The following is an 18,499-nucleotide window of genomic DNA, read 5'->3' on the forward strand; positions in this document are numbered from 1 at the left end:
TTTAAGTGTAGAGAGGTGTATTGAGTACATGTATTTGAAAAGACCAAGGGCCAATACAATAAACACTGGCCAGCATATACATGTAAGAACAAGTGGATAATAAGAACATCAGGCTGAAAGTCAGCCAATAAAGCACCATAATTATACTGTATACATGTACAGTGTATAAGAACCAATTCAGCCTGATAAATAAAACAAGTTCTTATATAAAAGAAACATGACGCCAGAATAAGGAAGAAAGTAACTCATATTAAAGTAGTATGGTGTACATACTTATATTAGAAAAAGTATTTTTTTTTCTTTAAAATTAATTTTTTAGCGACCGGTCACTAAATTATCTCGCAAAAATAACGCCTTAAAGGGCTCGGGGTGGCAAAAAAAACATGAAACAAGACTCATTTAACGCTTCATCTAACTTTTATTGAATCATTTAGAGTAGATTTTATATTTTGTAGTAAATCGAAGCCGAGACAATGTTTCTCTATAAATTATGTCTTCTATGCACGCCATTGATTTCAACATATCACCTTTGTCAACAATTATTAACCACAAACACATAGGGTGGTCTGCCTGTGATCTTACTCGTGAATACTCGTGGTATTTTCTCGATCGTAAAGTATCAATATTACTGTTAAAGTTAAATGCCATTGTCGACACTGCAAACAGTATAGGAGCTGTCAAACTTGCAAAAGCAATGACCGGTACTCTCTTGTAGTTTTATGTTATATTAGTTAACATAAGTTTCCATAAATTACCATCAGTTCACGAAAATTTATGGCACCTTTTCTGAATATTCCCGCAGATAAGCCGCACCCCCGGTATCGAGCGAAAATGTTTGAAAAAAAGGTGCGGCTTATCTGCGGGTTTTTACGGTAAATCTCTACTAGTAAATGAAGATAATGTATAGTATTTCTATAATTAATAATTATTTTTAAGAACATTTTAAGAACATTTTCAGGCTGATTTCTCACTAAGCACCCAGTAAATAAGAACTTGATCAGCCTGAACCCAAAATCATAGGTTCTTATATGAGGGTGTTTACTGTATTTCCCCACAAACGTGCCAGTTACAGAGTATATTGTAATTGTCTTATTCACTTAATGCTTATGCTCAAAATGGCAAAATATTAACTTTACAGGGCTATTATTTACCTTATCAACTTCTATTTTATAACAAACCATTATGTACATGTACCATTACATTATTGGAGTTAATTATCATAAGGAATTTTTTTCCATTGTAAAAAAAAACTGGTTGGTATTCTGTTTGGAGGGTACTGTAGGTGATGTTTGTGTCAGATTAAAATTAAATTTACAAAATGTAGTGATTTGAAACAGAAAATAAGTTCTAAAGTCATGATATAAAAGAGAATGTGTAAACTCTCTGGACATTAAAAGGTCTGTATTTAAGCTAGGTGGCCATCAAACCAACCCTACTCCCTGGTTTGAGTGCACTGGAGTGACTCGAGGAGTATTTCATCTTCCCCTGAGTGGGATGAGTGGGATTACCCCCAATATTTTGATCTCCCAGTATCCACTTATATACATGTACTTAGGCAAAGAGAGGCACCATAAGGGTACATGTACATCATCTTACTCAAAACACAACACAATGACCCCAGGCAGGACTGGAACCTAAAAAGAGGCCAGTGGCCAGTGCACCAACCATTAGGCCACAGTGCGTGCTGTCTGGACATGCTAAAGCCTTGTCAGGATCTAATCGTACTTGTAACGGCTGAAGAGGCCAGCACGTACCTTTCTTTTCACTGGAATGAAATGGCTAGGAGAAAATGCAGCTGGAGGTCGGAATTTGCGATGATCACAGGCTATCTCCCATTAATTTCTGTTACGTTTCCCTGTTTTCCTAGCCCTACCAATTGCCAGTATTAATTTATACTTCTGGGTGGTCACATAATATTTGCAAAGAGGTTTTATTATCAGATTAATCAAAACTATAACAAAATTCTCGAACGTGATTGGTTATCAGCAGCCCGATTTGAGCACTAATAGGACAGTGTACGCGTCATGCTTGTAATTGGACAGTGTAATAGGACAGTTTACGCGTCATGCCTGTGTAATTGGACAGTACGCGTCATTTTGCGCGCGCTGTTGTTGTGCATTTGTTGAGTAGACTGTTATGTTTTTCAATATTCATAAAGACTATTCAACCGAAGGTTAGTTTCTTTCTCAAATTTTGTTACAGTTTTGATTAATTGTAACAGGACTTCGTGTCGTCCAATTCTGTCTGTAATCATACTCGTGATTAAACAAATCGGACTCCCGCTTCGCGGTCGTCCGATTTTGTTAATCACTCGTATGATTACAGACCGAATTGGACTCCACTCAGTCCTATTACCATTATGAATTACAGAAACTATGCTGATTTTTAAGATAATCCGAACTTTTTACGAATGGGAGGGGGGGGGGGGGGGCAGTGTGGGTAGCATCAAATATCAGAATATACATTACAAATGGAGGATGAGTGACCAGATTGGGTTGTTATCTTGCCCATCTAACCTGACATAATAACCATATTATTACGTCAAGTCAGTTCTGTTTGGCAAGACACTTTACTTTCACACTTCCTCTCTCCAGCCATGAGTAGATAAATTTTAGTGGGTTACCCGCAAATTTTGGGCACAACCTGACAAAAATTTATCCAAGAGAAGAAGCGACTCTCCTAGTCGCTTCATACTACGAAAACTGGGGTGATTAGTGACAGCACTAATGAACCATGAGCCATCTGGCTCCTATGTCCATTAGAATGGAAAAGACTTTGACATAACCTAATCCCATGGCTGTTGTCTCATACTGAACGTGTTACCTTGCAGGGTACGACTTGGTTCCAGGCCAAACTTAATATCGAAGTGAGCAGAGCATCAAAAACTGCAATAAAAGCTATTGAACGGCAGGGCGGGAAAATCACTTGTGCTTATTATAACACACTAGGGCTTCGCCTGTTACTCAAGCCAGAGAAGTTCGAAGGACGCAGGATACCCAGAAGAGCTCGTCCGCCAAGAAAATTCATGGAATATTACACAAGCGTAGAGAACAGAGGATATTTAGCGGATCCTGTTGAACTTGAAAACGCCAGGCTACAAACATACAAGCTTGAAAATGAAGTGGATTAATGCCTACCATGATTTAGGTGATGATGGGTTTAGTGAAATGGTTGGTTTGGTGAAATGTTGTAATTAAAAGATGTTTGAATCAAAGATATCGCCTGGTTTTCAATTAGACGTTTACCAATCCCTCCCTTCTGGGAGGGAAGGTGTAAACTCCTATCTCTTTTTTCCTTAAAACTTTCTTTTCATTTCATAAAAATTAACCTTTTAGTATTACAAATACCATTGTATTTTTAGAGCAGGCGGAAAGATCTCCAGATTATATCTCAGAAGCGTTTTACAAAACCAAGTTATTTCAAAAAAAAAAATTCTGAGAAAGTTAATGTATATAGGATATGCTCTACTTCAATGTAAAAATGACGTCAAGATATCCGTATCTGTGTCAACAGTTCAGAAACATGCATAGCGTGCGTAGCAGGCGCCTGTGTAGTTTTCGAGCACGCGTAGACGGCCACGCGAGGAAAAATGGACTCGCGTGGACTTCTCGACACTTCGCGCCCTCCGAAACAAGGCGCCTGCTACGCAGGCTAAAACATGTAATACAACACGTACTTCCTTTCCGAAACCAGGCACCATAAAATTTACACAAATTTGCATACATCTTAATGATCTGTCTGATTGTTCAACTGATAATCAAGCAATATCTTCAAATTAGCTTTTGCAATTTATTCCTGAAAAAATAGAAGGCGGCCGGCTGAAGGAATGTCTGCTAGAAACGAATACGAGTGTAGAAACTATTAACAAAAGATTTTTTATACCATTGTCCTTCTGCAACCTTTCAAACATTTTACAAACAATCTACTGACAGCTTTAGTTTGTAGGTCAAGCTTTGCTGATCATATTCTCGGAATCCTTGGCGTTTGCTGTTAGTATTCTAAGAAGTCAGACAAACGTCAAAACATCTTTGATATCACTCTGTGATTGGTCAATATCATCTGGTTTTCATAAATACCATATCGGATCACAAGACTTCACTGTTTGAGGCGTTTTCAATTCTGATCCCTCGTCGTTTTCCGCGTTCAATCATGGATATAAAAACCTTGCTAAACAATCTCCACGAAGAAGTATCCTGTCCTGTGTGCATGACTGCTTTCATTGAACCGAAGCTGCTTCCATGTTTGCACAGTTTTTGTCTGCACTGCTTGAAAGGTATCCAACGAACGAGTGGCCGCAATGATATCATAAATTGCCCAGAATGCAGAAGAGAGAGTAGAGTCCCTAGTGGAAGTCTCGACGAGCTTCCGACCAACTTTCGTATCAACAGTTTGCTGGATGTGTTAGCCATTAAGGAGTGCAATACCACGGGAGTGAGATGTGGAAATTGCGACAAGAAAAGCGCACAAAGTTTCTACTGCTTTCAGTGCTGTTCTTTCTGGTGTGAATCCGATTGCATAAGCCTTCATAATGGAATCAAAGCAAACAAAGGGCACAATGTGTTGGCGCTCAAAGACTTTCAAGACGAAGACTTCGAGAAAGTTTTAAAGCGACCAGCATTTTGCAGAAAGCCAGGGCACGAAAAGAAAGAACTGGAATTCTTCTGCAAGATCTGTGAAGTTTCCATTTGCAATGCTTGTGCTTTGACAGATCACGAAGGTCACGCCAAGATGCTTTTGGAAGAAGCTGCAAATGAACGCAAGTTACAAGTGAAGTCTGCCGTTGCATCTCGAAGAGAAAAAGTGCAGATGAAGAAGAATGAAATCACCAAACTTGATGAAAACTGTGTTAATATTCAAGAACAGACCGCCAAGGTGAAAAGAAGCGTGCAGCAGTTCGCCGAGAACATACATCAAGTTATCGACGCGAAGAAGCAAGAGATCATTAATGAAGTTGAGAATCAGGCAAGAGAGTCACTCCAGCGTCTTGGAATGAAAAAGAGCGCGATCGAAAACGAGTTGAAAATGTCCGAGGTAGCACTGGAAAAGGCCGAGACACTTCTGGAACGAAGCCCTAGCGCCGAAATCATGCAGCCCAACAAGCTTCTAAACAAAATATTACAGGAAGAAGTGGAGCAAGAAGACCCAGCCGATCGTGACAATGGGATTTTTCTCGAGTTTGATTTCGTGAAAAATCAGAAGTTACTCGACGATGTTAGCGCTGAAAAGATAGGATCTCTCAAGAACTTTCTTACCAAGACTAGACCGCATCTGTCAATTGCCGAAGGAAAAGGAATCCATGAAGCAACTGTTGGACTCGAAGCAAACTTTGTTTTGACAACAAGAAATGCTGAAGGAGAACAATGTTATGAAGTGCGTGACTCGGTAACAGTGCAAATCAGAAATCAACAAGGCCATGACTGTGCTACGACAACGCAAGTCCAAGATAACAAGAATGGCACCTACAAGGTCAGCTATTTTTCCAAAGAAACCGGAAAATGCGAGGCATCAGTAAAGGTAAATGAAGAGCATGTCCGTGGCAGCCCCTTTAATATTCAAGTGAAACCCAGACAGTACAGACCCGTGTTGTCTTTTGGACAACAAGGTTCGGCTGCTGGAATGCTAAACAACCCTTGGGGAGTGGCAGTCAATGAACGTAACGAAATTGCAATGACTGAGTTTGCTAACAACAAAATACAGATATTTAGTAGTGACGGAACGTGCTTAAGATCTTTTGGTAGAAAGGGTAATAAGCAGGGCGAATTTAACTTCCCAGTTGGGATAGCTTTTGATAAGAATGGGAATATTATAGTGGTGGACGGGGGTAACCACCGAGTTCAATTCTTTAGTGGGCAGGGTGAGTATCTGAGCCGATTTGGTGACGGAGGTTATCTTGATCACCAGCTAATGCATCCACATGGCTTGTCTCTTAACTGCGACGGAAATGTTATTGTTGCAGATAAAAAAAAAAATTAGTTAAGATCTTTTCTCAAACGGGACAGCTTTTACAAAAAATTGGCGGGGAGGGTTGTTTCACCTTTCCCATTCACTGTGTCCAATACGAGAACTATCTTATAATATCCGACAGTGATGAGCATTGTGTCAACGTGTTCGATGGTGAGGGGAATTTTCTGTACAAATTTGGAAAGAAGGGGGAGGGGGATGGGGAGTTCAATTATCCTCGTTGCTTGTCAGTTAACAAGGCAGGACACCTGATGGTCTGTGATTCAAAGAATCACAGGGTTCAGGTATTCTTACTGAGTGGAAAGTTTATAACAAAGTTTGGAACAAAAGGGAGTGGGATAGGAGAGCTAAATAACCCAGTCTCTACAGCAGTTCTTAGTGATGGTAGGATAGTTGTGACTGACTTCCTTAATCATCGCATCCAGATTTTCGAGTAGATATGAAATGCACTCACCTGTGATGTAATATGAATCAATTCTCTCATGATTCACATTTTCATTTCTGTTGATGATAGTTAGAAATTGCTTAATAAAAATATTTTTGTGAGTGCTTAACTAGAGACCATGTTTGGTTTTAATTGGTAACCTCGTAAGACTTGGGTTGGGGTGGGGAAGTATAAATGACAGCTGTCAGATAATTAGACAAAAGGGTTAGATAAACAATGTGTTGACAATTATTTGTCAATTAGTTTAAGTTAAGCCATTTGGAACTGGGAAATGTTGTCATTTGGGATGTAACCCAATCAATTTACCAACCAATTTAGCAAAGCATTTTGGTAAAGTTAATATGTGAAGCTAGAAAATAGGACTTAATGTAATTTTTTTTAAAGTTGTAGACATTATTTTTACTTTTTATTTTATTTAGCTTCACATTTGTGATATATTTTTAAGGAAAGTTGGTGTGATGTCTAACGACTTTGCGGACTGTTTCAATGTAGATGTAGATGTAGACTGAGTCCATTTCCTGACTGCAGAAATAGTTGAAAAAATTTTAAAATATGCGGTTAGGAATCTGCTGTAAATTGTGACAGAGTATTTTGTAGACTGAAGTGATTGTTTACAAGTATAATCTAAGAAAGTATTTTACAGATTTGTATTCCTACTAAACAGTGGTGTATGTTGTGTGACATTGCATCGATTTTGTGACAATTTAGCTGCTATTATAAAAAAAAATTGTAAAGATTGAAAAGATAGTAATGTGTGCAAATAAATGACTTTTTTTCTTGAACTGTGGCTGAGTTGAAAATGATGAAACTAACGTGGAGGGGTGTACAGACTGCTTGAATATACTTCATTCGTGACCATTTCCCGCACCTTATAGGTCTAAGGTGAACAAATTCTCGTTAGAAAGTGTTAAATCCCTCCTTACCTTTACTTTAAACACGTAACATATACTTTTCTTTCTGCTCTTCGGTGCTGTATAATTGTTTTAAAAAACTTATGTCACGTTACATCATACTCATGCCATGTCATTTCTCATACACCTGTGTAACGTTTTGACAATGACAGTCGAGGAGCGCTCAATACATCTTCGGCAACTCAGCAGACGTAAGACAAACAGAACTTGCAAATCAAGTGAAACTGAACATTTATGATCGAAAGCAAAAACTGTACGAAACTAGACAGTATAAAGAAAACTAAACGTATTCTTCGTAAAATTAATGCTAAACAGAACACTGACAAGCCACAAAATCCCAACCCCGGGATAAAAGGGATTACTCGGCCTTGTCTATTATTGTTTTTGAGCCGTTTAGTCTGAAACAGGGTATGGTTTGTGCACTCTTGTAAGCAATAAGCTGTAATTCTGGGGAAAAAAATTGCCTGGTCAGCCTAGTGAGTGACGTTTCGACTGAACCTGAGCGGAAATCATCTTCAGTGTCACGTGAAAAGTTGTTGTCAGGCCATGTTGTTATATAATGGTTTCTTGTAATGTTATGATTTCTTGTATAGCGCATTTTCCAAAGCTAAACGGCTCTCAGTTCTCATTTAGAGTCACAGGATGAGATTGGATATAAGCATATCAGGCGGCTTTGGCAGCCGCTATCCGTCCATGTATATGATCTCGTCCCACCACCCAACCCATGGATACATGTGCCAGATAGGCCACACCACAACACCAGGAACTCCGTGCCCTACTCTTTACGATTAAGCCTGGTTTTCACTAGCGACGCAAGCACAAGCGCTGTTATCCTTGCGCTTGTGCTTGCGTCGCTAGTGAAAACCAGGCTTTAGTGTGTGGGTACTTTGTCCCCTGCTGATTATAACACTGAAGATACAGGAGACGGGGCCTACGGTTTATCGTCCTTATCCGAGAAGACTAGAACATCTAACCATTTGCAGATGTCATTGTAAAGACAGCATGTTCTCCTCAGTTTTTTTTTTTAGTTATAAGTCTAGTTCGTGGTAGCTGATTGGTCCATTTAGCCGTGATGTTATTGGCTGTAAGACTCCTTTTAAGGTTTGTCAACAGAATGTTTTTCATCCATGAAGAAGTTTTGAAAATTATATTCCTGATCGATCTAACTGGTCAACAGGTCATACTGTTGCTATGGTAACTTGTTATGTCATGAAGATGACCACAGCTTGTTTACTAATGATTGCTGACTCGTCCCCAGTCGTCTTCATACAGCGCAGGGAGTACGGCGCAAGAAGAGATGGGTACCGAGAAAGGGAGCGCAAGGTGAGATGGGTAGGGGGAAGCCCCATCATTCTCGCTCCCCTACCTCGCGTGCTTCTCCCTTTGCCGCGTGCTATATAAAGACGACTGGGGACAAGTCAGCAATGATTGGGAGCGTTGGTTTGATATCATAGTTGTAGCATCAACTGAAGAAGAAGAGTTAGTAGGAGGCACTGTGGCCTAATGGTTAGCGCGCTCGACTCCGAGTCGAACGGCCCGTGTTCGAGCCCTGGTCGGGGCGCTGCGTTGTGTTCTTGGGCAAGACACTTTACTCTCACAGTGCCTCTCTCCACCCAGGTGTATAAATGGTGGGATTTGATAGATAGTTACTGTTATATATAATGGCCCCCTTTTCTTCATCGATAATTTTTACCCGCCCCCCTCAAAATCCAATTTTTTTCGATGACCTCCCCCCCCCACCCCCCCCCCCCAAAAAGGAAAAAACAATAATGAAGTGAAATTAAAATATATCGAGCCTTGTGACTAAAGAATGTATCAGTGTACAAAAATCATATCCCCAAATAGCTGGCATTGCCTTAACTGTTTATTGTGGATGCCGTCTGTTAGTTAGAAAATTTGAATTTTCAGAACCTCAGGAATGTCATTTTGGGCATTCTGGCAAGATATTTTTACTCTTACAGAAGCGTCTTTACAACACTTAAAAGCCGGTAAATTATTTTAAGTGACCCCCCCTTACAGACCATATTTTTTAGCTGGCCTCCCCTTTGAAGCCAATATTTTTTGGATGGCCCCCCTCAAATCCCACCAGCACCCCTACCTCATAAAAAATGAACCGTCCCTAAATTACGATTTCAAAATCGATGAATTAAACTGGTTTACATGCATGCAAGCGAGCACTTGTGTTTGTTGTTTTCGTGTCTATTGTTATTTTGCAGTTTCTGAAAATTATACTAAAACAATTATCCGTCTCAGGCGCAGTGATTATTGTTAATTATCATTCATTTGAAATATTTCTCCGTTTCTGATTGGCTTTCAATCCCCGGTTAGGGACCGGTCAGTTATTTATGAAAGAAGGGGGGGGATATGTTGGAAAGATCAAAATTTCTGTAAGGTAAGGTAAGGTAAGGTGAGGTGAGGTGAGGTGAGGTGAGGTGAGGTGAGGTGAGGTGAGGTGAGGTGAGGTGAGGTGAGGTGAGGTGAGGTGAGGTGAGGTGAGGTGAGGTGAGGTGAGGTGAGGTGAGGTGAGGCGAAGGTGAGGTAAAAATTCCAAATTCCCCGGGGTGGGGATGAAGGAACCGAGCAAATGCCCCGCTCCCGGGTTGATTGTTTTCAATCTCTCGATAGGTGATACAAGAATATAATACAAGTTGTTGCTTCTTAGCAATGAAGAAATTTCTAAAATTGAGAAAATGTACCTTTAAAAACATCCACGAACATCCATGAGCTTCTCTAGTCCTTCATGGACTAGCAAATCTGCGTCGTAGTCCACGTCTTGGCCTATAAACGCCTCAATCACGAATACGCGACTCACTCGACGGTTTTGAAAGCACGTGTCAAATGCCCGGGGGTCAACCCGAGGTACGCAAATGCCCCGCCCGGGACGGGCAACATAAGGAAATGCCCCGCGGTTGCCCGGGGCGGGATGGGCACTGCTGGAATTAACTGATGCATTAACACTTCTATATTTTCCTTTTATAAAGTGCTTAGCTAATATTCACCTTTCAAAATGACAGGTGAATTCTAAATTGTGAACCATAACTCCTGATAACTGAAGCATTGTGAACAGGTTGTGAAATAGCACGTTTGATTAAAAAAAAAAGATTTATCGCCTCTCGAGGAATGGGCTCCTGTCTCAGCTCTATACTTAATCCGATTCAACTCCTTCATTTGCCTCATCTTGAGCCTCGTCATCCGATTCAACAACTTTATTTGCCTCTTGAGCCTCATCATCCAATTCAACAACTTCATTTGCCTCATGAGCCTCATCATCCATTACATTTTTGTAAGGCAAGAGTGCCAAACTCGTACCCAGTCGTTACTCGTTGTTTCGTTTTTGGCTACGTTCGAAGAGGATGATGGGAAGGACGTAGAATAAGTTCGTCCTTCCCTTGATGCCTTGCGCGCCGCTCAAAAAGCAAGAGAAGCGACTGGGTACGAGTCTGCAAGAGTGCATAACAGATTGTATTGCATTCGATTCGACGACTTCATTTCCCTCTTGAGCTTCATCATCCATACTGAGGTTCCGTATACAGCGCAGTGATTTGCCTTTGTACTTCTTCTAAATAGGCGAGCTTATCGTCTTCGAATGCAGCTCTTTTAGCCTGAAATGAACTTTTAATTTTTTAACACACTCCGTATTTCTCACTCTTTAGTAAATTATTCGCTTTGTTCAGTTTGACAGCTCCTCTATCTTATTTTGCGCTCATCGCATTTGCTCTTGTTCAAGCAGGTAGTTCCTGAACCCAGATTACTTGTGATGAAACACAGACTCGTAAATCTGTTGGGCAATGCTGTAAAAAAATCCATGTTCGTGGAGTGTGGGTTTGGCAGTAGCTATTTTTGCCAGGGCTCCATATCTGATAACTGAAGATGGGTGCAAAGACATCGAGAGGGTGGGGGGGGGGGGGTGGATCACGAAAGTTATCGATGGTAATGAGGGGGGATCACTTCAATGAAATAACATTTAAAGGGGGATCACCTAAATTTCACCATGTTTAGCACAAAAACCTCCGCTCCTCCCAGGCGATAAATAATGACCGGTCCCTTAGTAGGTTGAATCGTCCCGTTTCCTTTCAACCACTGAATGTTTTCTTTTTGGCGAAAATCTGTGTGATTTTTTAGGCTACGGGGGTAGCTTGATGTGCACGTGCAGGTGTTCTTTGGACGGGCGAACGCTGAATATTCCATCGAGCGTTTTGGGAGTTGGGGCGAGTGAAAAAATGGACAAGGGAGTAAATGGCACGCAATGCATGCAGAAGTGATGATGTTTCACAAGAGGGTCCTAAATAATTTTCAAGACATTTGTCAAAAAATTAACGTAAATAAACGTAGCCGACAAATTGTGCGTAAAATGACTGTTATCCAACTGCAGCTTACATGTTTTGGCATAAGATGCAATGGTAGTGATTGCATAAATTAGCATTTGTGAGGATAAAATGTGATCTAACTGCACGGGAGTACTTTGCTTTGTGTTCTACGCGACGATTTTTTGTTGAGTCACACTTGATTTCTGGTCACGTAACGTTCATTCATACTCATCGGTCGATCGCACGCAACAAAATTTCAGATCCCGTCCACTTGTTCGATGACATTACCGCTTAAGGTCGCGGGGGACACCTTAGGCTCATCATTATGCATTTATTTAAAGCGTATGCACGAAGTACAACGACTGACATCGACAACTTTACGAGATATTTATGACTGGATAAAAATATGAGCGCGTGCGCGTGATTTGTAAAAAATTCCTGTTTCTTTGATATTTTAACCAATTTAAACAACACTTAGCGATATACGTTCATATAGATTGTAGGAAGTCTTTGAGCTTATTTTCATTTTAATTTGAATATTTCTGCAACTCAGAGTAATCACAAAATATTCGGCATAAACAATCGTGTCCTATTAAAAACGCATTGTTCTCGCCGTAAAAGCGTGGAATATAATTACCATAATTACATCTCTCCTTGGCAAAATGATCGTATTTAGGTCGGGACAGCTTCGGAAATCTCAAAGTTTTGACTTTTCCGACAATTTTGTGGCAGAGAATACAGCACGGATACAGAACTTCATGACTTGCCACTGCAGATAGATAAACTATGAATAGTGTAGTGTGTCATAACAGAAGCGGAATTTTAAAAGAGCGCTTTTAGAAAGAGGTAGAAGACATTAAATTCAAATTTGCGCACTTAAACCGCCGTAATTTGCTGGCAAACTTTAAATTTAAAAATCCGCTTCTGTTATGACACTCTAGAGGTATTGACTGATTAGTTTTTGACAAGATCCCAGTGTGCTGTCTTCTACTCGTTCCGCAAACTCTGCCACAAAATCATGTTTTTCCCAATTTGGCACTCACGAGGCTATAACATCGACGTTAAATGCAATCTACCAGATAAAAGACGACATTCACAATCTTTCATCAATTCTTTATGTCTCTGTAAAATTTGAGCTTAATCGCACCCATAACAGCTGAGAAATAAGCGTTTTAAAAGATGCAGGTCAAGCAAAATTTCCCTTCATGAATTTATTCATGCAGTTGGTATCCCCCGCGACCTTAATGGTGAGGAGCTTAGGGCTTAGCTTTCTCCCCCACACCCTTTCCCATATTTTCCGCTCCCTGTTTTTCGCGCTGCCAACAGGGGAGTGATAGTCAGGCTAAAAAATGATTACCGTCCCGTTTTTCACTCGTGTTTTTCAAATTCAAGCGCTCGCCAAACAAAACCGCCTTTACTGCATACAAAAACCGGGTAAACATTCTGGCGCCCAGGCTCTAGAGTCCAATTCTGCTTTTATTACGCCTGTCTGCCCAAATACCGGAAACTATTTATGAACTACATCGCCTGACCCTGACATTGGGGCGTGAACGTGGCGACAGCCAAAACAGCTGCTAAATTCTCATCCCAGACGTAAATTCCCATTAATCTACATAAACCAGTCAAGGGGCTAATCGCCAACACGCGTATTTGATAAGGTTGATCATGGAAAGAGATAAGGCAAGAAAAACGTGGGTCGTGTTGAGTTGTTTTGATCGTAGTGAAGTCCGAGACGAATATTTCTTAAACTGCTTTTGTGTAGTGAGAGTAAAAGCAATCGTCCGCCAACGGCTGGCGAACAAACTGCGCTCAAATGCAGGGCTTAAATTGTCTGGAAGGCGCCAGTCACGGCATCAGGAAATACGAAAACAAACGAAGCTTTCAAACTGTCGCTTCACAGCTTATAAAAATCGACAGCTGCACTCCAAGTGCGTATGAATCAAGCGTATGTTTTATGTCATTCTTTTAAAGTTATTATGATTCTTTTGAAAACGTTCCCAGATCTTGCGTCTGAGCAAAGAGGACTGAAGATAAGATTTGCTTTTCATCAAGCCGTATTATTGTGCCTTGATTTAAAAACAAAGGGTTTTCAAGCGAGATTAGGAAAATCTGTTTGTGCGACAAAATAGGGCTGGGCTGATTTCCTTTAAGGAACGCTGGAATTATTGATCAAACCCTTTCTCTTCGTCAAAGAGAATGTACCCGTGGCATGCAAGGACATACTTTTGTTCTTTTTCGCAAACAGACGAGGAAAGAGTGTCGCCTGCCAGCAGATTTTTCGTTCAACTTCTTAGCAAGAAAAGCATTTCCGCTGCTTTAAGCTATCAAAGGGTACGAACTAGAAAAATAACACATGTAGGGAAAAGGTGAAACAGATATAGCAGAACTTTTAGACAAAACTGAAACAGATGTTTTGACACAAAGAAGAAATACGGTTTGAAATGCTTTTGGATACGTTTGTCTGCTATACAGTTCTTAAAACTTGCTTCTTGGAAAAAGCTTTCCCCTAAGTAGTTGGCATATTCGCAAACAGTACTTTTCCACGAGAAAATTATGGAATATAAATCTGCTGTCCCGATGACTTTCCCGTGGAGAAGTGTTTGAAATTAAAGACGAGGAAATGTTAGTAAAAAAGCTCGATTACAAGTTTCTGAAGTGTGGAACTGAGGTGGTCTAAATGTTCTAAGCCGTATGGCACCGTGATAGCACTAAAACGCGCTACGAAAAATTGTAGGTTTATATTTTTTCAGCTGGGCTCAAGATAATAGGGCCCAGGTAATAGGGTTAGCCAAACAAATAAACAAGACAACTCCGGGGACGTGAACACTAGCAAATGCACAACATGTATCACGCTAGGCCTCGCAAAACAAGAATCAGAAATCAGTCTTAAAAATAGCCATAGCAAATGACAAATAATTTAAAAAGATCAGCCCTTGTTAGAACACACAATGGTGACTTTCATATATTGCGTATATCGGCCAGAGGTCTTTAAATAGCACTCCAATATTGTGTGTGACGTGCTTATGTCCTCTTATGTTTTCACGGATGATCAATGCCCTTGTCGACATAACACGAATTTTGGAAAGCTAGTTTCCGACGCGATCACGCTTCTGATTGGCTGTCGTGTTAGTTTTCCTGACGTATTTCAAGCCTTGTTTTGATTTCTTTTCAGCTATTTGCCAGGCCTCGCTCGGCCTGCCTGCGATTGGTTTAAATTTGTCACCAAGTTTACACAGCTGCAAGTTAGAAGCCCGCGTAGTGAGTACTTGGACAAAACACAGTTGCTTCCGCGCGCGGTCGAATACCTTCACTGCCTTCAAGCGACACACATCTGTGATTTCTGTCGAACGTTCCAACACGCAAATCGCAAACATGAAACCTCAATCCGCGAAACCTAGCCTTAGCGTCGAAGAAGACCCTCTACGAGCAACTGCTACTACGGGTTCAAGTATTACAAGAGCTCGTGCGCGCGGTTCCAGCGTTTCACAAGTCGAGCAAGGCTGTATTTACAACATGAGCGACTGTTATGACAGGCTGAGAGCAATGGTGCCACACATTTCAGCAAACAGGAGAATGAGCAAGGTAGAAATTCTTCAGAATGTAATCGATTATATCCAAGATCTCGAGTCGGCGCTGGAACTGCCAAATCTGCAGATGAGCAACTTTGTAAACGATTCAACAGATAGCAAGACAGGCAGGGTCCCGCTTAGCACAATATCTTACAACTGTTGACCGAGAAGGTATGTTGGTTTTGTGTATAATTGTCCTTGTTTCATAACGACAAAAATATTTATTACTTCAAGTCACGAAATACGGGTTGCAGTCTCTATACTGCCTTTTAAAATGGGACTTGTTTAGCCGGCATACAAGTTTACTATAGGATCGCGAGAGCGGAGAGGTATTCGATATTCAGAGTTACTTGAAGAGTTGTCAGTGTATTAATTAAGCCAAATATCAGATAAAGTGTGGTGCTAGGAGAGTAATAGCGGAATTAAATGCATGGTATTCGTGTTTAACCAGCAATATGGGCATGGGGGTGGTTGATAAGCGCTGTATTTCCTTCTGGTGGCGTGCGGAAACTGGGTGGAAAACTGGATACGGCCTCCTGTTTTGTGCAGCAAAACAGAGGAATTAAAACAATTTTAGTGGGATTTCTCGACGAGAAACAAACGAAAGACACACTTAAAATCCTTAACATAAACCAGCGAACCTTTTTACAAACAGACACTCGCGAGAAACAGTTGAAAAGGATTTCAGCTGGTAATTAAGCCGAAAGAGTCAAAGGCTTCTTAAGTGTGTGTCCCTGCGAGTCATAGACTGCTTGTCTGGAAAATTGTTTTCGTTAATTTAAGAAACTTCTGGCTTTTGCCTATTGTGAAGGGTATTTCCTTTCAAATCGTGCTACTGTATTTTGGACTGTAAGTCACCGCAAAACGTAATCTCCGATTATTGCGTACGCTTATGGAAACTGAATCTGTTGAATATCGACCGAGAGCGGAGGCAGTTTCCTCTCAAATCTTCACAGTATAGGAGGAAACTAGCATGAAATAAACTTAATCTGTTTTTAGTGACGGAATCCAGCTCCATATGGCTTTTTGAAGTGGACACGCACTTCTCGTTAATGTCAAAATCTAAAAGCAGATTGAAGGAAACCTTGTAAATGGTCAACAGATGTTACACTTCGACACATACCAATTTTACCAGATTTGCATGGAGGCTGTTTGCTTTATAAATTTCACCGGAGTTCACGTTTTCCCAGACCAGAGATAGCTTATCTTCTGTTTATTGTTTTTGCAGGAAAGCCAAGGAGATGCAAAGATTATCAGAATGACCTGGATCAAAATACGCTGAAAATGACGGAAAATTGAGCGCACTGCAAGTTCAATAAGAAGGTGCTGGAATGCTTATTTGAACAGCAAGGCTCTTCAATGGCTTCCGAAACTTTTCGAAAGCTTCATAATTTGATTTCAGAATACGACAGTTAGAAAAAGTCCAGAACATTACATCTACGATAGTTTTGTACGGATAAAATAGAGTTAGCTAGCACTAGGAGATCATAAATAGTATTAGAAGATTTTCGGCTTGCATTAACGTGTGTTAAATTTCTTGGTCGATGCGGCGACTTTTTAACTTGCAAATGACGATTTGTTTTTGTGTTTGATTTCTGTCAGTTGTTCAAACAAGACTGAACGCAAATACAGATTTGTAAGCTCACAAAGCCTATTTTTATACCATAAAACCAAGCAAAGGAATGTATAGACAAGTTTAAGTAGTTTATGAATGTTTTCGAAGTTGTAACATAGCTTTATGAGTAAAAAACACACTACTTTCAAACGTGAGTTTCGTTTCATGCCACAAACCGAAAACATACGGAGAACCGATTTACATTACGGCGTTTATTTAGGGGCATTAAAAGCAGGATGTTTGTACATGAAACAAACCAAATGCCACACAACATTACGCACATGCAAGACATCAACTCCATGTGTCAAAGACAAAATCCTAGCCGCGGCTTAACAAAATGCAATGCCTTTCGGCTTTTTATAAATCTCCACGCGCCTAGCTGTTTAACAATCTGCTCAGTGATGTTTTTTAAAACTCCGGTGGCACGCCTTCCTAATGGATTTTTAATTCCTTGTAACAACCCGACAATTATGATAATCGATTTAGCACATGAAAGGAGCGACTTATAAAAAATTTTCGCCATGTCTTTCCCTTCTAAAGTTGCGCATCTGAAAAGCCTTTTCCTTTGTCAATGAGAAACAGCCGTGGAAAAAAAAATTGCATTCCGAAACATTCTGTTTTGATTTTGCAAGTCTGACTGCGATTTCAACAGCATTGATACGGGTCGTCTTTCGTCAGTGATGTCAAACACAACATAGAAAACATGGTCCCTCAAAATAATGTTGTACGTGTAATTGCCATTCAAGAACTGCTGCCTGGTTAGCCGTCGCAAGAAGTATTAAAATTCAACGGGCGAGCTACTTTGAATACAATGCTAACCAAACTAATTTAAAGCAGACTTCAAGGGAAGCATTCTTCAAATGTCGAAATCCTCGTTTTCCATTGCAAAGAAAGCATCGTCGTTAAACGATTCAATTGCGTTTGGCAACTCGTAAGCCACAATTTAAAATACATAGAGCGTTTTCCTGTTATTTTAATAGCTTTTTTTCTGTGAAAGAACGTACACCACACTTATGCGACGTTTTGTATCAAACCTTTGATAACATGTGGATAGGAAAACATTCGTGCATACCGACATGGTTTTATCCCCACATGTTCGACAGCTACAGAAATCGCCTGACTTGGGGAGATAAACGCGCCAAGGAAATCCGTTGGCAAACAAGGAAATTCGCTGGACGAAATCTTCAACAAAAATCAAACATTTAGCGACAAAGACCATTACAAGTTGAAGTATATCCGAAATTGAATCCTATTAAAAAATCATTTAGCAATCGATACTTTTTCTTGTGGTGGCCCTCTAGTCCGCCTACGAAATCTTCAAATCTTGATGCTCTTTGTCAAATGTAATAGCCAGTGAAAATAGAAAAAAAAAATTGAAATTTGTATTCCTTAATATGAGTTTAAAAATGCACAATTTAAAGAATAAAGACAATAAAGACGAGTCAAAGAGACACTGTAAGCTCATTTAAAGCCAACTCTTTTCGACGTCTGGGTTTGATTGACAACAGATGGCAAACGTGTCTCGTAAAAATTCTTTCAAGCGCTGGTTTGCATGCTGTAGCTTATTTTTTCTTTCCGGAGACTCCCTGGCTTAAACGATAACGTAATTCCCTTGTAAATTATTTTCCCATGTTACACTTGTCGCTATCGTGACCTATCGTGAATACAGGAATGAATAAACTGCAGTTAGT

General features: G+C 40.3%; 1 protein-coding gene and 1 pseudogene across 1 annotated transcript in view; both read left to right on the top strand.

Moving 5' to 3' along the window:
• The window catches only part of LOC144646114 (large ribosomal subunit protein uL15m-like), a 61,221-nt gene extending 58,007 nt beyond the window's left edge, over positions 1–3,214 (top strand). Inside the window, exon 2 of the mRNA XM_078505639.1 lies at positions 2,831–3,214. Within this exon, the coding sequence (XP_078361765.1) occupies positions 2,831–3,130 (300 nt within the window). The 3' untranslated portion in view covers positions 3,131–3,214. The remainder of the gene's footprint in view (positions 1–2,830) is intronic.
• Positions 3,215–3,360: 146 nt separating this feature from the next.
• On the top strand, positions 3,361–7,182 carry LOC144646051 (E3 ubiquitin-protein ligase TRIM45-like; annotated as a pseudogene).
• Positions 7,183–18,499: the final 11,317 nt, after the last annotated feature.

This window comes from Oculina patagonica, chromosome 3 (assembly GCF_052425735.1).
Source record: "Oculina patagonica isolate OP01 chromosome 3, crgOcupat, whole genome shotgun sequence".
NCBI lineage: Eukaryota > Metazoa > Cnidaria > Anthozoa > Scleractinia > Oculinidae > Oculina > Oculina patagonica.